At 65.0% G+C, this 15,410-nt stretch overlaps 3 protein-coding genes across 3 annotated transcripts; all 3 read right to left on the bottom strand.

Moving 5' to 3' along the window:
- Positions 1-1,482: 1,482 nt before the first annotated feature.
- On the bottom strand, positions 1,483-4,248 carry LSCM1_07742 (uncharacterized protein; the record flags this gene model as incomplete). Its single annotated transcript, XM_067325101.1, has 1 exon — positions 1,483-4,248. The coding sequence occupies one exon, from the start codon at positions 4,246-4,248 to the stop codon at positions 1,483-1,485; it is 2,766 nt and encodes a 921-aa protein (XP_067181306.1).
- A 1,256-nt stretch (positions 4,249-5,504) lies between these two features.
- Positions 5,505-11,015, bottom strand: LSCM1_07741 (uncharacterized protein; the record flags this gene model as incomplete). Its single annotated transcript, XM_067325100.1, has 1 exon — positions 5,505-11,015. The coding sequence occupies one exon, from the start codon at positions 11,013-11,015 to the stop codon at positions 5,505-5,507; it is 5,511 nt and encodes a 1,836-aa protein (XP_067181305.1).
- A 636-nt stretch (positions 11,016-11,651) lies between these two features.
- Positions 11,652-15,401, bottom strand: LSCM1_07740 (uncharacterized protein; the record flags this gene model as incomplete). Its single annotated transcript, XM_067325099.1, has 1 exon — positions 11,652-15,401. The coding sequence occupies one exon, from the start codon at positions 15,399-15,401 to the stop codon at positions 11,652-11,654; it is 3,750 nt and encodes a 1,249-aa protein (XP_067181304.1).
- Between the last annotated feature and the right edge of the window lie 9 nt (positions 15,402-15,410).

Raw genomic sequence — 15,410 nt, 5'->3', positions numbered from 1 at the left:
CTTCCCAACACCGCGGCGGTCCCCCGCCATTCTCTGACGACGGGCTCACCGCACCTGTGAGGGAGCGGTGGCGTGGCGGGTGGGCGGGTGGGACATGCAGAGCTGAGAGAGGAGAGAGGGGAAGGGGGGACAGTGTTGGTGATGAGAGGGAGGGCGGCGCCGAGACGAGATAGCATACATGTGCGCTTAGGTGATGTGTGCAAGCGAGGAGAGGAGAGGAGAGAGGGGAGCACTGGTAACAGAAAATGCTCGATGGAGGAAGGGCAGGAAGGTAGGGGGAGGCGGTGGCGGAAGGGGACGGACACAGACATATGCCCCAACAGCGGCACTCTCTAGTGGGAGGACACCACACATCCACACGGTTGCCACGCGCAGCGACGGTGGCGCTCACATCCCCATGGCATACATCGTCAACGCAGGCGGCAAGATGGCTTGCAGTGAGGCGACGCATCAAGATGCGGGGGTGGGGGTGGGGGACTCTCTCGTACGCAGAGAGCAACGAATGCGAGCGTGGCCGTGCGCGCGTGGGAGGGAGGCGGAGGGAGGTCGGCGAGAAGGCCGTGTGGGCATGCGAAGGCGCTTTGCCCGCTTCGCCCATTGCTCAGTTCCTCCGTCGCAGAGAGCGAACGCGAGTCGAGCAACAATCGACTTGGACCCCTTCAGCGATGCAGCCTCCTCCCCCTTCCCCCCACCACCCGCGGCCCACGCACTGCGAGGCGGCGCGAAGCCATCATGGTGGCGTTTCGTTGCAGCAACGCGCCCGCTCCGTCATCTGAGCGCGGCCACTCCTTCGGTGAAACTCTGCCCACCCACCCCCGCCTCGCAGACCACCTCACAGGCGCGCTCATTATGCCAGTCGCCACGCGGTGCGTCCCTCTCGGGAGGGAGGGAGGGAGGGAAGGGGCCGAGGCGGAGGCGGAGGCTCCCACCCGAGGACAGTGCGAGGGCCGGCTGAGGCACCCTTGAGTCACGCTGACTTTCTGCCCCGCATACGGAGAGAGGGCGCAGAGGGTGTGCGCTGTCGCAGGCGGCTCCGATGGAGGCCACCCGGGAGCTGTGTGCCCACCAGAGGGGGAGCATGTGTGTGTGTGTGTGTCTGTGTGCTCTCCCTCTTCCCTCAGCACAGTTCGGCCCACATTCACACATCAACTCACTCACACGCCCGAAAGAGAAAAGCGGCGCGTTCGTCGCGCCCGCCCTTTCCCCCCCTCCTCCTCTTCTCCCCCTCTCTTCCGGTGCTCGCGTTTGGAAACGCAAAAATTGTGAGGGTGAGGTGGTGCGATGGAGCAGTTGGGGATGGGGCGGCGCGAGCGCGACAAGAAAGAAACATCGGAGGATACATACGGGGAAGTCAGCACAGTTCGGCCCACACTCACACATTCACTCACGCACATTCACACACACACACACATGCTTCCCCTCTGTGTGGCAGTGCGTGTGTGTATCTGTGTGTGTCTGAATGTGTGTGTCTCGCTCTCCAGCTCAAAGCTCAGCCAGTGTCATGCCCGATGCACAGCTAACGTGCTGCGCCGTGAAATGACTCACCGGGTTGCAGTTGAGCTTCGCGGACACCCCCCCGCATGCCGTGTGCGAGGCCTTCACGGTGCGCAGACGTAGTATCGGCTGTGACGTTGTCGTGGCGGCACCGTGAAGATTGTCGGCGTCTCTGCAGTCGGTGGCTGCCCAGTCGAGGGCGTGCGCAGGCGAGTGGTTGTGCTTGCGGGCCGCCGGCGCACGTCCATCACCAACCGCAGACTTGCCGATGGGCTTTGCAGCCCTCGTGCACAGTGTCGCCCGCATGCGGTCGCGGCGCCGATCACCGCCTGCCTCGTCTGATAGCACACACGCGGAGACGCAGAGATGACCAGTGCCCTGGCATCCACAGTAAATCCTCTCACCCGCGTGGGACGGCGGTTCCGAGGGCGGCGTCGGCTGTGGCTGCTGCAGGGGTTGAGGCTGCAGCAGCGATAGCAGCCGAGGCTTGGGGGTGTTTAAGGCGGCTGACTTCACCGCTCTCGCAGTCACTGATCGCGCAGCAGAGGAGGTGCCGCGCTGCTGCTTCTGTCGCTGTGCCGTTGCTTCGTGCACACAGTGATAGTGCAGCGTTCCAGCAAAGATGCCAGTCAAGGGAGATGTCTGACGCGGCGTGCACCAGCACGGCAGAAGGGAGCGGTCCAGCAAATCCTCGAGTACCACGTTGTTGTAGACCGTTGCTCCACCACGGAGCACCGGCGCGACGAGCACCCTCGTCAGTCCATTCGAACGCAGCACGAAGTCTTCGTCGGCGTACCACGTTGGCATCGCTCCCGCCGCCGACGCACTGTGGGCGCCACTGCGGTGTCGGCTGACCTCGGCACACGGCGGCGCACGTGTGTCCAGTGGCACAGGCTGCAGGCGAAGGCGGAATGCCTCAGCGTCGGCCATAACACAAGCCAGCCGATCGGGCGTCTCGAAGCGAGCGTCGCGTAGCTCTTGCGGTGTGCGGGCACGTTGCCAGCGCTGCTTAACATAGCGTCGCCCCGGCGAGGACCCGGATACGCTGCCCGTGCTCACTGCGGAGATGAGCCTGCCACGGCGCAGATGCATCGGGGGAGATGTGCGTGGGCGTGACGCGCCTGCTGCGCTCAGATGTGGAGCAAAGCTGTTAGCATGACTGTCACACTCTGCTTCGGCAGCATCGGTGGACGGCTGGTAGGGACCAGCTGCCGAGTCCGTGGTGATGGTGGCTGTCACGGGAGACGGTGCGGCACGACCGCTGTGCGGGGCGCTGCCATCAAGGTCGCCCTCCGCGACAGGCATGAGAAGGTCGCTGCCGCTGCGGGCGTGCGTTTCTGTGCTAGCGCTGGAGGCAGCTATCACCTCCCTTGCCGTGGGGGTGGCGACATCCAGCGCCTCGCTCACGCCGTCCTCTTCGGCGACGCGCCGCTGCGGACGAGGACGGGTGGACAGCACCGCTGCCAGCTCACGCATGACCAACGGAGCAAGAACACGCGACCCGTCCAAGTCCTCGGCGAGGTATCGGCAGCGCCCCTCGTAGCGAGCCACCTGGGCAGGTGTGAGATACGTATGAATCTGGGCCAGCTGTTGCAGTAGCAGCTGCTGCTGCTGCCGGAGGTGCTCCAGGTCAACTACGTCGGTAGTTGCCGCGCTTGAACCCGGTGTGCCCGTTTTGCCGTTGTTATCGCCGCCACCGATCGCTGCCGCCGTACCTGCGCGCGCTGGGATGAGTGTGCTACCGGAGCGGAAGATGCCGTCAGCCGTGCACGCGTACTCAAGCCGTACCTGTGTCACCGGTGCCATGCCCTCTAGCTCCACCTGGGACAGTGTTGTGTTCCCCAGGGCCGTGACCAGCTGCAGGGCCATCTGCGCACTGCGCGAGGTACATGCGTTGTAGGAGAGCTTCAGTGCTTGCAGTGTCGTGTTGCGGGGGTACACAAGGCCGGAGAGCAGCGCCCGAACGTCGGTGTCGTTCAGATTACAGTGAAACAACCCCAACTCGAGCAGCGCCGGGTTCGTGGAGAGCCAGCAGCCGAGCCGTGTAGACGCAGTCACAGCATCTCCAGGGTCTCCCTCAACACTCACTCCTGACAAGTCCCACTTTTCGTGCAGATTGTTGTCCACGTCGCTGTCGTCGTCGCAGCGCGCCGAACCGAGCTGATTGCCGCTGAGCTTCAGGACCGTCAGCAGCGGCAGAGTGCTTATGGCTTGTAGGAGGGGCCCCACGACCTGCGGCGTCAGCCCATTGAAGCTCAAGTCAAGCACGCGGAGCCGTGCGTGCCGTGACAAGACGAGGAGAAACGATGGCAGCTCGGGAGGGTTTTGCGACGTGAGCGCGGCATCGCCAAGTTGGTAACCGGAGAGGTGCACCTCTTCGAAGGGCTTCAGCAGCAGCGCGGCCGCTTCTTCGGCCGACGGGCCCCTACGCGGTACGTTGCCCGAGGTGGACGCTCCGCTTTTCGCTTCCTGTTCATCAGCCGCATTTCCCACCGCCCGCCTTTTATCTTCTTCGGTCACGTCTACCGGGTAGGCGTCCACGAGTGCCTTGTAGAGGAGCGCCAGCTTACTGCGTAGGTCCGCTGCCTGCTCCACCGAAAGACGCCTGTTCGACCATCTCGGCCGCATCAGCGAGGCATTCAGAGCCGGCGGTGGCGGTCGCGGTGACGGCATGCCATCCACCGCTGCCACGGCAGCGCTGCCGTCTCCAACATACGCGCGCGACCGTGCGCTGATGCTATGGCGGTTACCCATTGACCCCTATCGACGTCTTAGCGTGCAGTCACACACGCACGCACACACAGAGGGAGTGCTCGAGGGAGCGAGAAAGTGAGGCCGTGATCGTGGTGAAGTAGCTGAGTGCCCCACGAGAAATCTGAACACGCTGCAGACACGTGCCGCTTCGACCCTGTTGCCCTTACCCTCCTCCCCTTCGCGGCGCCGTTGCTTGCTCGCCAGTGGGTTGCAGGCCCTGAAGTGGTTGACGGATGGTTGGGGTGAAGGTGGCGCGCGCGTGTGATGTGGGTGGTGGTGGCGAGTACGCAACGGAAACGTGAGCAACTGGGCACGATGAGTAGACGTCTGTGCATGTGAGCGACAAGCCCTCGCCGCCTGGTGGCTGAGAGAGTAACGGCCGCCGTGAAGTGGAAGCGCGTCGAGGAAAGGGCGAGGCGGAGACAGGGAAGAAGAAGCGTGGCACGCACGGCAGAGGTGCAGTGATCGAAGGGGATACAAGAGAGCGAAGCTGCGCACAAACAGAGTCACAGTGGTGCACCTCAGAGCTGCGCGTGTGCGCATGTGGGCCCGGTTGATCCCGCTGCGCTTCTCGTCGTTCCCATTTGGGGTGGCGGCGGGGGACGAAAGCGTGCATCTCAGAGGAGACGGCGAAGGAGGAGAGAGCGGTGGGGCGAGCAGTGCTGGCGGTTGCGTGACACTCCGCATGGCCTGAGCGGGAGGAATAATGAAAGGTCCGCGGGGGAGGGGGCTGGCCAAGGGAGGACGCAGGGGCGTCAAGGATGCCGCGTGGCCGCTAGTGCCACCTCAACACAACGGGCACGTTAAAGTGCGCTACCATTACATGTGAGGTTGGCCCATCGCGCTGAGTGAGGAGGTCCTTCAAGGCGTATTTCGGAGCGACACACATACACACACACACGCACGCGCACATGTACATCTGCATATAGGAAGAGAGGGCGTGTGTGTGTGTGGGAGGAGGAGGGAAGAGGAGGAGGGGGGACGCGCGCAACGGCGTAATGGTCAGAGAGTCGAAAGGCCGGCTCGAGCGGATAGTGTGTGGTGATGGGGCGGGCGAGTCAGCATCGTGTACATCGCGAATAAAAGGCAGCGGGAATGGGAACGAGCGAGTCGAGAGAGTCCCCGTCTCTCTCAAAGGTGTGTGTGTGTGGGGGGGAGGGGTCGGCAGTGGCGATCGGTGGAGAGGGACACAAAGAGAAAAGCCACGCAGCGGGTAGTGCGACTCATCCACGCATGCCTCCCTCTTCACCCGTCTCCTAGAAGGTCTTCAGGAGCTCTCGGGCGGCGACGGCATTGCCGACCTCCGCCGCCAGCAGTAACGCTGTCCGCCCTTGCCCATCTGGAAGCTGCGCGTACGCTTTCCACTCACTCGCGGGGATCGGCGAGGTTGAGGCGCCGCCGCTGCCTATACCTTCCACGGCCAGGGCAGGACATCCCCAGTGACGCGACTGCTGCCAACGCTGCAGCTCAGCTGTGATGGACGACGGCTGCACGAGGGAGGCGACCGCGCGCTGAATGTAGGAGTGCGGCGCCGCGGCGTTCCTCATTGGCGCGATCGTCTTCATCGAGAGTGACGGCAGGACGTTGACAGCGGCGAGACGGAGCGGTGTCCCCTGCAGCGGCAGCGACACCGACGACTTCGCCGTTCCGACCGTCACTTTCTCCGCGGCGGCGACCGCGCTGCGAAGCAGCGACAGCATGCGGCGGAGCCGCGTGGCAGACTCTTCCGCCGCCTTCTCTTCAGCTGCCTTGTGCTGCGCCTCCTCGTCGAGGCCGCCATGCACCTCAGCAGAGACGGCCGCGCCAGCGGTTGCCGAGGGGGCCATCAGCATGCAGTCGTGCAGTGGTGTGCGGCCCTGCATGTCCACGGCGAAGGCGCTTCGCGGAGACTGCTGAAGAATGCACCCCACCGCTTCCACGAAGCCGCTTTTCGCTGCTGCGTGCAGCGGCGTGCAGCCGCGCGCGTCGGGGAGACGCCAGCACCACTTAAGCACATGGTCGTCATCAGGGGCGCCGTCCAAGATCCCCGCCTCCATGGCAGCGATTGCCGAGCTGTTGCGCGTGACGGCTTGCAGGTCTTCGAGAAGCCTCAGGACAGCTGGCATGCGCTGGAGGGCGTGCGAAGCGCGACTGCAGAGGATGTGAAGCGGCGTTCGGCCCTGGGCATCCGTCAGCATCCAGTACTTCTCCGGCTCTAGCAAGTGATCCGCGCATTGCCATTGCGCCAGTCGCTGCAGAAGTCGTTCGTGCTCGTCCTGCGGCGCGGGCTCTTCTGCCGTGCGCGTCAGGCTCTGGGACGGGCTTGCCTGCTCTACGCTGGCAAAGCTGCTGTTGTGTGTTTCACGGGCGCCAAAGCTGCTCTCCGCCAGCGACGCCTGATCCTCGATGAGCCCATCCAAGTCGACGAGGCTTCCACTGCGCTCGTTCTCTGAGAGGGCGTCAGCACCTTTCCACGGCTTGCGGCGGGACACCGGGGATGTGCTCGAGGCCCTGCCCTGCAACGAAGAGGGCGGCGCGGCGCGGCGCTGCTGCTGCTGTTGTTGTGAGCGCCGGTCCCGTATGCGGCGCTCGAATAGGCTCTTGCGCCCTGGCACAGACACGGTGACGCTGCTGCTGCGGCGCCTCCTTGCACTACTACTGCCGCCTTCGCTGGGCCCAAGGAAATGGGTGTCCTCTGGTGACGACCCGTCTATACCGTCCGTCGTGTGCGACCCCGCTCGGCACTTCTTTTGCTGCTCGCGCCGCCGCCGCGCGACACCGATGCTGCCGCCCGTGTCGGGGACCGAGTAGAAGATGAGCTGGATGACCTCGTCCGCGTCACCAAGGCTGCTCGCTGCGAGGTGCATTGGCGTCTGAAGGTGAACGCCACTCTGCGCGTAGGGTGTCGCGCCATACTGCAAGAGAACTCGAAGGAGGGAGGCGCGACGGCGGCGGTACTGCTGCAGCTCCTCTGCTGCGTTCGCCTGAGGTGCCGGCGCGGGCGGGGCGAGTCGGAGCGCAAGAAAAAGCGGCGTTTCGTTCGCGTCATCCACCTCGTTCGGATCCGCAAAGTGCGACAAGAGCAGCTCCGTCATCTCCACCGCCCCATCGGCGACGGTGCGGTGTACAAGCGCGCCACCGTTGGGCAGCCCGCTCGGCCGCAGCGGGCTCGCTTGCGCTTCGGTGAGCAGCACCGAGGCAATGCGGAGGAGCTGCCCCTTCTGCAGATCCTGCGCCTTGATCGCCATTTCGAGCGCTGTCATGTGCGTAACGCGCTCCTCCGCCTCCACGTTTACAAGCAGCTCCGGGTTGGTGATACCGGGCATACCCGCCGACAGCAACCCGCCCGTGCTGTGGTGACCATTCGCCGCCAAAGAGGTGCTGCTGCTGCCGCGGCGCGAGGCGCGCCGGGCTCCTCCGCGCGAGGGGCGCCCGGTCGCACCCCCCGCGCTGTTGGTGGTGGCGGCAAGCTCCGCGAAGATATCCGCCGGCTGCCCACGCCCTCCTCCCGTGGCGCTACTCAGCAACTGGTTCGAGTGTCGGATGAGCAGCTCCGCAATGTCGGCGTGCTGCTGCTGAACCGCGACATGCAGCGGCGTGTATCCATCCTTGTCCGCCTTACCACACAGCAGCATCGCGCCGCCGAAGCGCATGAGAAGCTGCACCGCCGTCGTGTTGCCAATGTAGGCGGCGTAGAAGAGCGGAGTGCGGCCGGCCATGTCAACAGCGTTGAGATCTATGTGGATGCCAGAAGGCCCCGTTGCGGCTGCTGACGCAGCAGCGATGAACGCGTCAGGAGCGGCAGTGTTCGGGCGGCCCTTGCCATAGCCTCCTGTGTTCGGTGCCAGCACCTGCGGCGAGAGCAGCAGCTCCAGCACAGACTGCGCGTGCGTACAGAGGGCGGCGTAGTGTATCGCCGTCGCGCCTTGTGAATCGCGGTGCATGGGGTCGACGCGGTAGTCGATCAGGAGCCGGCGAATCAGTTCGGGGTGGTAGTCGACGATGGCATGCTGAAGGGGGGTAAGACGCATCGGCAGTCGTGCCGGCATCGGGGCGGAACGCGGCGGCCGCCGCTTGCCACGAAAGCGCTGCTCCAAGGCTGGCGTGATCGTGGCCCCAGAGGCAGAGAGTGGCCTGTGGCTCGCCCTATCGCGGCCGGTGTCAGCCCCACTGCCGTCATTGTCGCTGTCTCGGTAGTCATCCTCGCCGTCTGCGCTGCCGCCTTCCTCCACGCTACCGTTGCTGCTGCCCTCATCCTCGACCTTGTCGTCCTCGTCCGCCGCCGACGCGAGCCCGCTGTCACAGCCGCTCCACCCTCTCGCCGACGCCTGCCGTTCCGCGAACAGAACGTACGGCAAGTCCAGCTCCTCATCCGGTACAAAGCCGTGCATGACTGCGCCCGCACGCAGCAGCGTGTCTAGCACATCGGCCGTCGTCGCCGTGGGGGGAAGGAATGACCACCATGTGCCGACCTCGCGCCCCCCCAAGAAGGACTGACGTGCCGAGGGGCGTGAGACGTTGCTCCCGCCGCTGCTGTTGCTGCCGGTCGCCGATTGTGCGACCAAGCTGTGGCTAACGTTGTTGCCAATGGCGCGAAGATGCGCGGCCGCCGTGCCCGTTGCTGTGCCGATGAGCGCGGCCATGGGCGCCGGTGGGCAGAGTATCATGTTACGCTGCGCCGCCGCCGACAGCTGCGCAAAGCGCACGGCGTTGGCTGCGGTAGTGCTGCTCATGCTGTTCACGAGGCTCGCTGTGGCCGCGCTCGCTGCCCCATCTGTCGAGGCACTGCTTACGGCGGCGGCGAGCGTCAGAAGGGTCTGCACATAGCGTGAGTCGTTCCGCGCCGTGCCGTGCCGTAGCAGTGACACCAGCGCTGACTCCCCAAAGGCGTTCTCGATCTCCATCGACAGCCCGTGCGCCACCAGCGTGCGCAGCACACTTGGCTGTGCGGCGGCGTAGTGCACGAGGGTGTAGCGGCCGTCTGCGGATATTTGCGTCAGTGAATCCCCCTGGCGGAGCAGCGCCTCGACGCGGGCGACGTCACCGTGGGTGCAGGCGCGCGCCAGGCGCGTCTGTGATGCGCTCACCGGCACATCAAAGGGGGCATGCGCGCCGAAGAAAGAGAGGAGACGCACCGACAGCGCATCGCCGCGCTCGAGCGCGAGCGCCGCTGCAGAGCGGCCACACGAGTCGAGGAGCCCCAAGTCGAGCAGCGCGCGGTGGCGAAAATCCTTCGCCGAGACCGCACCCGTGACATCGCACAGGCTCGCCAGGTTCCACCACTGGCACGGGACGGTGGCGGCGCTGCCGGCCGGTGCCACCGCGCCTTCTGTACGGGTGCTGCCCGCGGCCGCCTCGACGCCAGGCTCGGATCGGCCCTCCGCTTTTTGTTGCTGTTGCGGATATGCACTCATGAGGATGGGCAGGCCGCGGTAGCCGCCGGTGCTCGTCCGGCGCTGCAGCAGCAGTTGCTGGAGCGCGGCCAGGACCGCCTCCGCCGCGGATGGCGATACGAGGCTGCAGGCGCTCACAGGAGCAGCCGCCTGTGCCGCAAGGACTGCTGTAGCCGGTAGCGTCACTGGCGCGGTGGCGGCGTTACTCACGGCTCGGCTCTTGCGCGGCTGCTGCGCGCCGGTACTGATTGCCAGAGACGGCAAGCCGTTCAGGCCGGCAGCGTCTGCTGCGCCGCCGGCGCGCTGCAGGTAATACCACCACAATGCACCAACGACCGTTTCCGCCTCCACGGCAGGCAGGAGGCTGTATGGAAGCGGAACAGGAAAGGGAGACTGCAACGCCGATGAGGGGCCACCAGCACGGGGCTCATCCGCTGGCAGCTGCTGGCCGTGCGGCAGCGCAAGCGATGGGGAAGGCGACGGTGCAGTCGCGGCTGCGAGAAGAAGGCGCATGAGCTGCGCGTGGTCGCCGTGGGCAACGACGTAGTGCAGGACTGAGCCAACGACGGTGCTCTCCTCATAATGTGGTGCCTCGGGTGGGCTCACGGCGGCACCGCCTGGGGCGAACCCAGCTGCACTCGACGCCCTAGCCGCAGGAGGGGCTACCCCGGCGGCTGAGAGCTTCCCCTTTCCAGTCTGTAGTCTGCCTTTCAAATCTGCGGCGGTGGAGTGGCTTCGTTTGCTGCGCCCGCTGCCACCGCTCGCCGACCCCCCGTAAGCTGCGCCGCCCCCACTCTCGTCTTCGCCGACATTCGTGTCTGACCGTGCGGCGGCCACGGGGGGTGTGGAGAAAGAAAAGGTGTCGTTGACGCTCGCACCGTGTTGCATGAGCAGCTGCATCACCTCGAGAGCAGCCGGCGTGTTGAGGCCGGAGAGCAGCATCGCCGCCAGTGGTGGGAGACTGTCGGGGGCTTCGACGGCAGCGGCAGCTGGCGGCGGGCTCGGCGACGTGCTGTTCAGTGGGCCCAGCTGCTGCGGTGATGCATCCCCACATGGCTGATCAGTGGCGAGTGGCACCACGTTCGGCCCCGCCTCCGACGAGCATTGCTGTCGGAGCTGCAGCTGCTGAATGACAAGACCCGTGTAGTAACTCATGGGTGGCACCTCGCGCGCCTTGACTGGGTCGGCACCGCGCTCGATCAGCTCTCGCACCGCTGCCACATCGCAGGCAAGGCAGGCTTCCATGAGAGGTTCGCTCCACGTGTGCTGAGGGCCCTCGCGCACGTGTGCAACGCCACCGCTTCCGCAACCATTCGTTCCGCCCTTGCGATGGGACGCTGCTCCCGCTGCTGCCTTGGTGCCCTTCCGCTTCTCCGGCAGCAGTGTTGAGGCCATGACGCTGAGACTGGGGTGGGGGTGAGGCGGAGGGGGGAGGAAATATGAACAGGGATGAGCTGCACGATTTGTGTGTGTGTCTCTCTCTCGCGCGCGTGCTCTCTCAGATGGTGGTAAAGAAGCGCACGCCGCGGAGGACGGAGGCGGGCAGCACGCGAAGACAGAAGGTGCGCGATACACGTCTGTGCTGCGTGCAGTGAAGGGAGTGCAGGACGGGGGCTGGGGATAAGTTCACACACACAAAAAAGGAAGTCAAGTGCATAGCGCCGACTTGGCGGATGGCTGCGAGGGAGGTAAGAGAGCAGCTCGCCGATAAGCGCCATCGCCTTAGATCAGTTTGTGCTTTACCTTCTCCACCTCCTCTGTCCCCCCTCCCCTTCCTACCCATGCATGAGGGTCATCCGCGGCGCGGCCGACGAACCTGACGGGCGAAGAGCCCCTTTCAATCGCGCGATCACCCTCTTACAAAGGGACGCACAGACCTTACTTTACCCCTCAGAGAGAAGTGCGCAGGAGATGGGGTACGAAGGGAGGAGGTGTGTGTGTGTGTGAAGTCAACCGATGGGAGCTCGACGTGCGCAAGTATGCATTCCAATCCAGCGAAGGGCAACGGTGACGCTCGCCTGCCCGCCCGCCTCATTCCGACGTCTCGCTCGCGCTTCCACCGTCTCTCTGTAGCTGCTGGCGCATTGCCTCTCTCGCCCTGTAAAGCTCCGCCAGCTGCGCATCCGCGGCGGCGTTGCCGGTCGACGGAAATCTCGGGAAGTAAAGATTGCTGGGCCTCTTTTCGGCAGCCGGCGCGGAGGCGCTGCTGTTGGCGAGGGCGACAGAGGGGGCTGTGCCACCAATAGGCAGAAGATGAAACGGTCGCGTCGGACTCGGTGCCGCTGCCGCACGGCTATCCGTCAGTAACGGCGCGCTGACCTTCGCCGCCGCGGCTGCTGCGGCAGGACTGACGATGGGGGTGCACGACGAAGGCCCGGGAGGCGGCAACGCGGCTGTCCAGCCATTCCGCGCGAGCGACCCCGCCGGTGCCACTTCGGTGGCGCCGCTTCGATGCGCTGTAGGCGGCGACAGGCGTGCCGAGGCTGCATCCGCCGAGCGCGGCTGCCCGTCATTCAACGTCATTGCTGCCCTCGCTGACTGTGTAGTCAGCACGGTTGCCGGCAGCGACGCCAAGCGGCGCTCGCCGCGCACAAGCTCTTTTGAAGTGGATGGCCGCAGCGGTGACGGTAGCACACCACTGCCGTTCATGCTGAGCGGGAGTGGCACTGTGCTCATGGAGTTGTGGGCCGAGTGCGCGTAGGAGCGTTGTGGCTGGGTGGCAGAGAGCAATGACGAGAGGGCCGCTCCGCTGCCGCCATGGCTTTGACTGATTGCGCTCGCAGTTTCGCTGACGTCACCATGCAGCGACAACGGCGGCGCGGCGCACACGCCTGACTCCTGCTTCTCGCCCGAGGGGGCATCGTTCGGCCATGCTCCGAGTGCGGCTCGCAAGCCATCTGTTATTACTGCTCGTTGCGCCTGCTCATGCTGGAGCTGCGCGTGCCGCTGTTGCTGCCGCATCGCCAGCTGCACCTGCTCCTGCCGCGCACGGAACCACCGCTCGAACTCGTGCACCAACTGCTCCTGTGCGTGCTGGAGGTAGGCGTGCATGCCGTCGATCTCTTCCTTGGCCTGCCGCAGCTGCGCAGAATGTAAGTTGTAGCGCTCCTTAGTGGAACGCAGCTCCTCGAGCCACGCGCCCTCCTCGGCATCCGCGACGTCGCACCCATCTGCCGCCCGCTCAGCTCGCCGTCGCTGAATTCTGTGTTTCAGCTCTTTGATGGTGTCCACGCAGGCGTTGAGCTGCTGCGCCGTGGCTTTGCAAGCGGCGTACTTGGGACGGAGCAGCTGCTTCGTCTCCTCCACCGCGTGCTGGCCCGCGTACGATGCCTTGAACGCCTCGAACGCCTGCGCGCGGTCCTGCACAAGCTGCTCGTCCATCAGCACATCCACCGCAGTACGGCTGTCTCCATCACTGGCACCACTGCTGCGACCGCCGCCGCCCTCGTCGCGTCGGCCGCCTTCGCAGCGCTCGTGCGATTTCTCGACGCGTCGCTGGCACTCACGCTTGCTCTCAAGGAACTCTGTCGCGGCTGCAACCTCAGCTTCCGTGAACCGGCCTTCCTGCGCAAGAGTGGTGACGCGGGCCAGCGCGGCCTCGACTGCCCTAACCTCCTGCGGTGGTGTCGCGGCCACCGCAGCTTGCGTACGCGCCGCGCCAGAAGATCGGCGCAGCTGAGCTAATAAGTGCTGAGCGTCACGATAAATGCTCTGACGCAGGGAGGCCTCTGCCTGCTGCTGCTGCTCGTCGTTGTGGGTGCCGTCAGCGCTCGCGCCCTGACCGCCGAAGCCGCCTCGCGACGCCCCGAACACAAAAGGTCCACGCGGGACGCCCTCGAGCTTTCCACTTCCGCCACGGCACTGCGGTGTCTGCGCTTCCGCGTTGTACTGCGCACAGGCGGCGGGGAGGCCGTCATCGCCCCCCCTAGCCGATGCGCCAGCGTGCCCCGCTTTTTTGAACACTGTCAGCAGCATCTGCATCTCGTCTTCTTTGAGCTGCAGAGCGCGCCGCAATGCCGTCACCTGCGCTTCACTGTCTGCCAACCGTTGCTCCAATAGCCGCAAGTGCTGCGGCTGCTGCTGCTGCGTACCGTGGTGTGTACCATCTACATCACGACCTTCGCGCACGAGACGCTCACGCAGGATCTCATAGCAGTAATACATGCGAGCCATATCCCCGTCGAAGCCGGTGAGACGAGAGCTCCAGTCGTTATCCACAGCAGCCTTCTGGATGTACGCATCCACCATGCCGCGGCACACGCTCTTCTCATCCGCCGTCAGCGTGCGATCAGCTGCGAGTGCGGCGCCGTTGCCGCTGCCGTTCGCGCGAAGGTATGCGACTTCATCCTTCAGCTGAGCCACCTCCGCGCGCAGCTTGCGCACGAGCAGTACCGGATCCGTCTCCAAGTTCACCTGCGGCGCTTGCCGAATCATGGCGACGCGCTGCGCGAACTGGCATGTGCTGATGGTTTCCGCTACCTGCGAGGCTACAATGTGCGCCGTGGCGAGCATGACTGTTTTACAGTTGCGACCGAGGCTGTCACGCAGCGCCATGGTCAGGAACGAGTTGCGGTACGGCACGTGGTCGCGGACCCCCTTTGCCTTCTCGCTGAGCGCCACAATAACTTGCTCGAGAAAGTGAAGAGAGAGGTTGATGTGCCTTGCCTCCGTCAAGATCGTCCCTGAGACGCCCGTCTTGCTCACGCGCTCGCTACCAGCGAGATCGACGAGGTTAAGCTTCGAGCGACGCACGACCGAGGAGAGGGCCGAGCGGGCCTCGAGGTAGATGGTGAAGATGCAGTGCGAGCGCGACGACGTCTTGTTCATTGGTGTCTCGCAGTACAGGCGGTTCGTGTCGCCGAGGAAGAGAAGGTTGAGGGCGTCGGCCAATGTTGGGGCGCTGTGCTGTTCGAGCCCTTTCAGCACCACGTCGTCCTCCATCTCGTGGATCGTGACCGCAGGCAGCTCCTCCAGCGTGCGAGCGTCGCGACCATGGTTCAGCAGGTCTTGCCCTTTATCGTTGTAGATCTGAAGGTACGACATGGTGATTGTGTACGTCGTGGCACCGCTGCCGCCGCCAGCATCGTCATTACCCGCGTGGCCGCCGTCGTTCACTGCCAGCCCGGTGCTGCTGCTGCTGCTGCGTCGACCACCGTCGCCCTCGCGCCGTCGTGCGACTTCCTCGTAGATCATGGCCATGGCGCGTGGAATGAGGCCTCGATCTTCGTAGCTTTCTGTCCCGCCCGTGATGCTATACGTCTTGCCGCTGCCCGTCTGGCCATAGGCAAAGATGGTGCCGTTCATGCCGTCCAGCACCGACGCCACGCAGCTCTTAGCGACGGTCGTGAAGACGTCCACCTGCGTGGCGCTCGGCTTGAAGACGCGGCTGAAGCGGTACTCGAAGTTGACTACAGTGTTGTTCACCACGTCGTCGACAACAGCGGCGTTGCGGATGCTGCCGCCGATGCCACCCCCGCCGCGTGGGTTGTTCGCCGGGACTGAGGACGGCGGCAGGCTCGTCGCCGTCGCTGCCGCCGTCCGCTGCGCTTCCTGCACGAGTCGCTGGGCAGTGTGCAGGTGCAAGACGGACTTTTCGAAGTCTTCTTCAACATCGTACTCGAAGGCTAGAGGGGAGTGGCTTGTCCCTCGTGCTGCCCCGAGCGAGCTGGCGGTTGCAGCAGCGCCACCGTCGGTGGCGAGCAGGCGGCTCTGCTGCCATGTCGGCGGCGGCCTGATGCGGAGGTACACTTCGATGCCCTCCTCGCCGTCGGCCTTAGGCATCGTCTGTCA

Source organism: Leishmania martiniquensis, chromosome 5 (assembly GCF_017916325.1).
Source record: "Leishmania martiniquensis isolate LSCM1 chromosome 5, whole genome shotgun sequence".
In the NCBI taxonomy this organism is placed as follows: domain Eukaryota; phylum Euglenozoa; class Kinetoplastea; order Trypanosomatida; family Trypanosomatidae; genus Leishmania; species Leishmania martiniquensis.
Note: the sequence above shows the minus strand (reverse complement) of the source record. Positions and strands in the feature narration are given on the sequence as shown.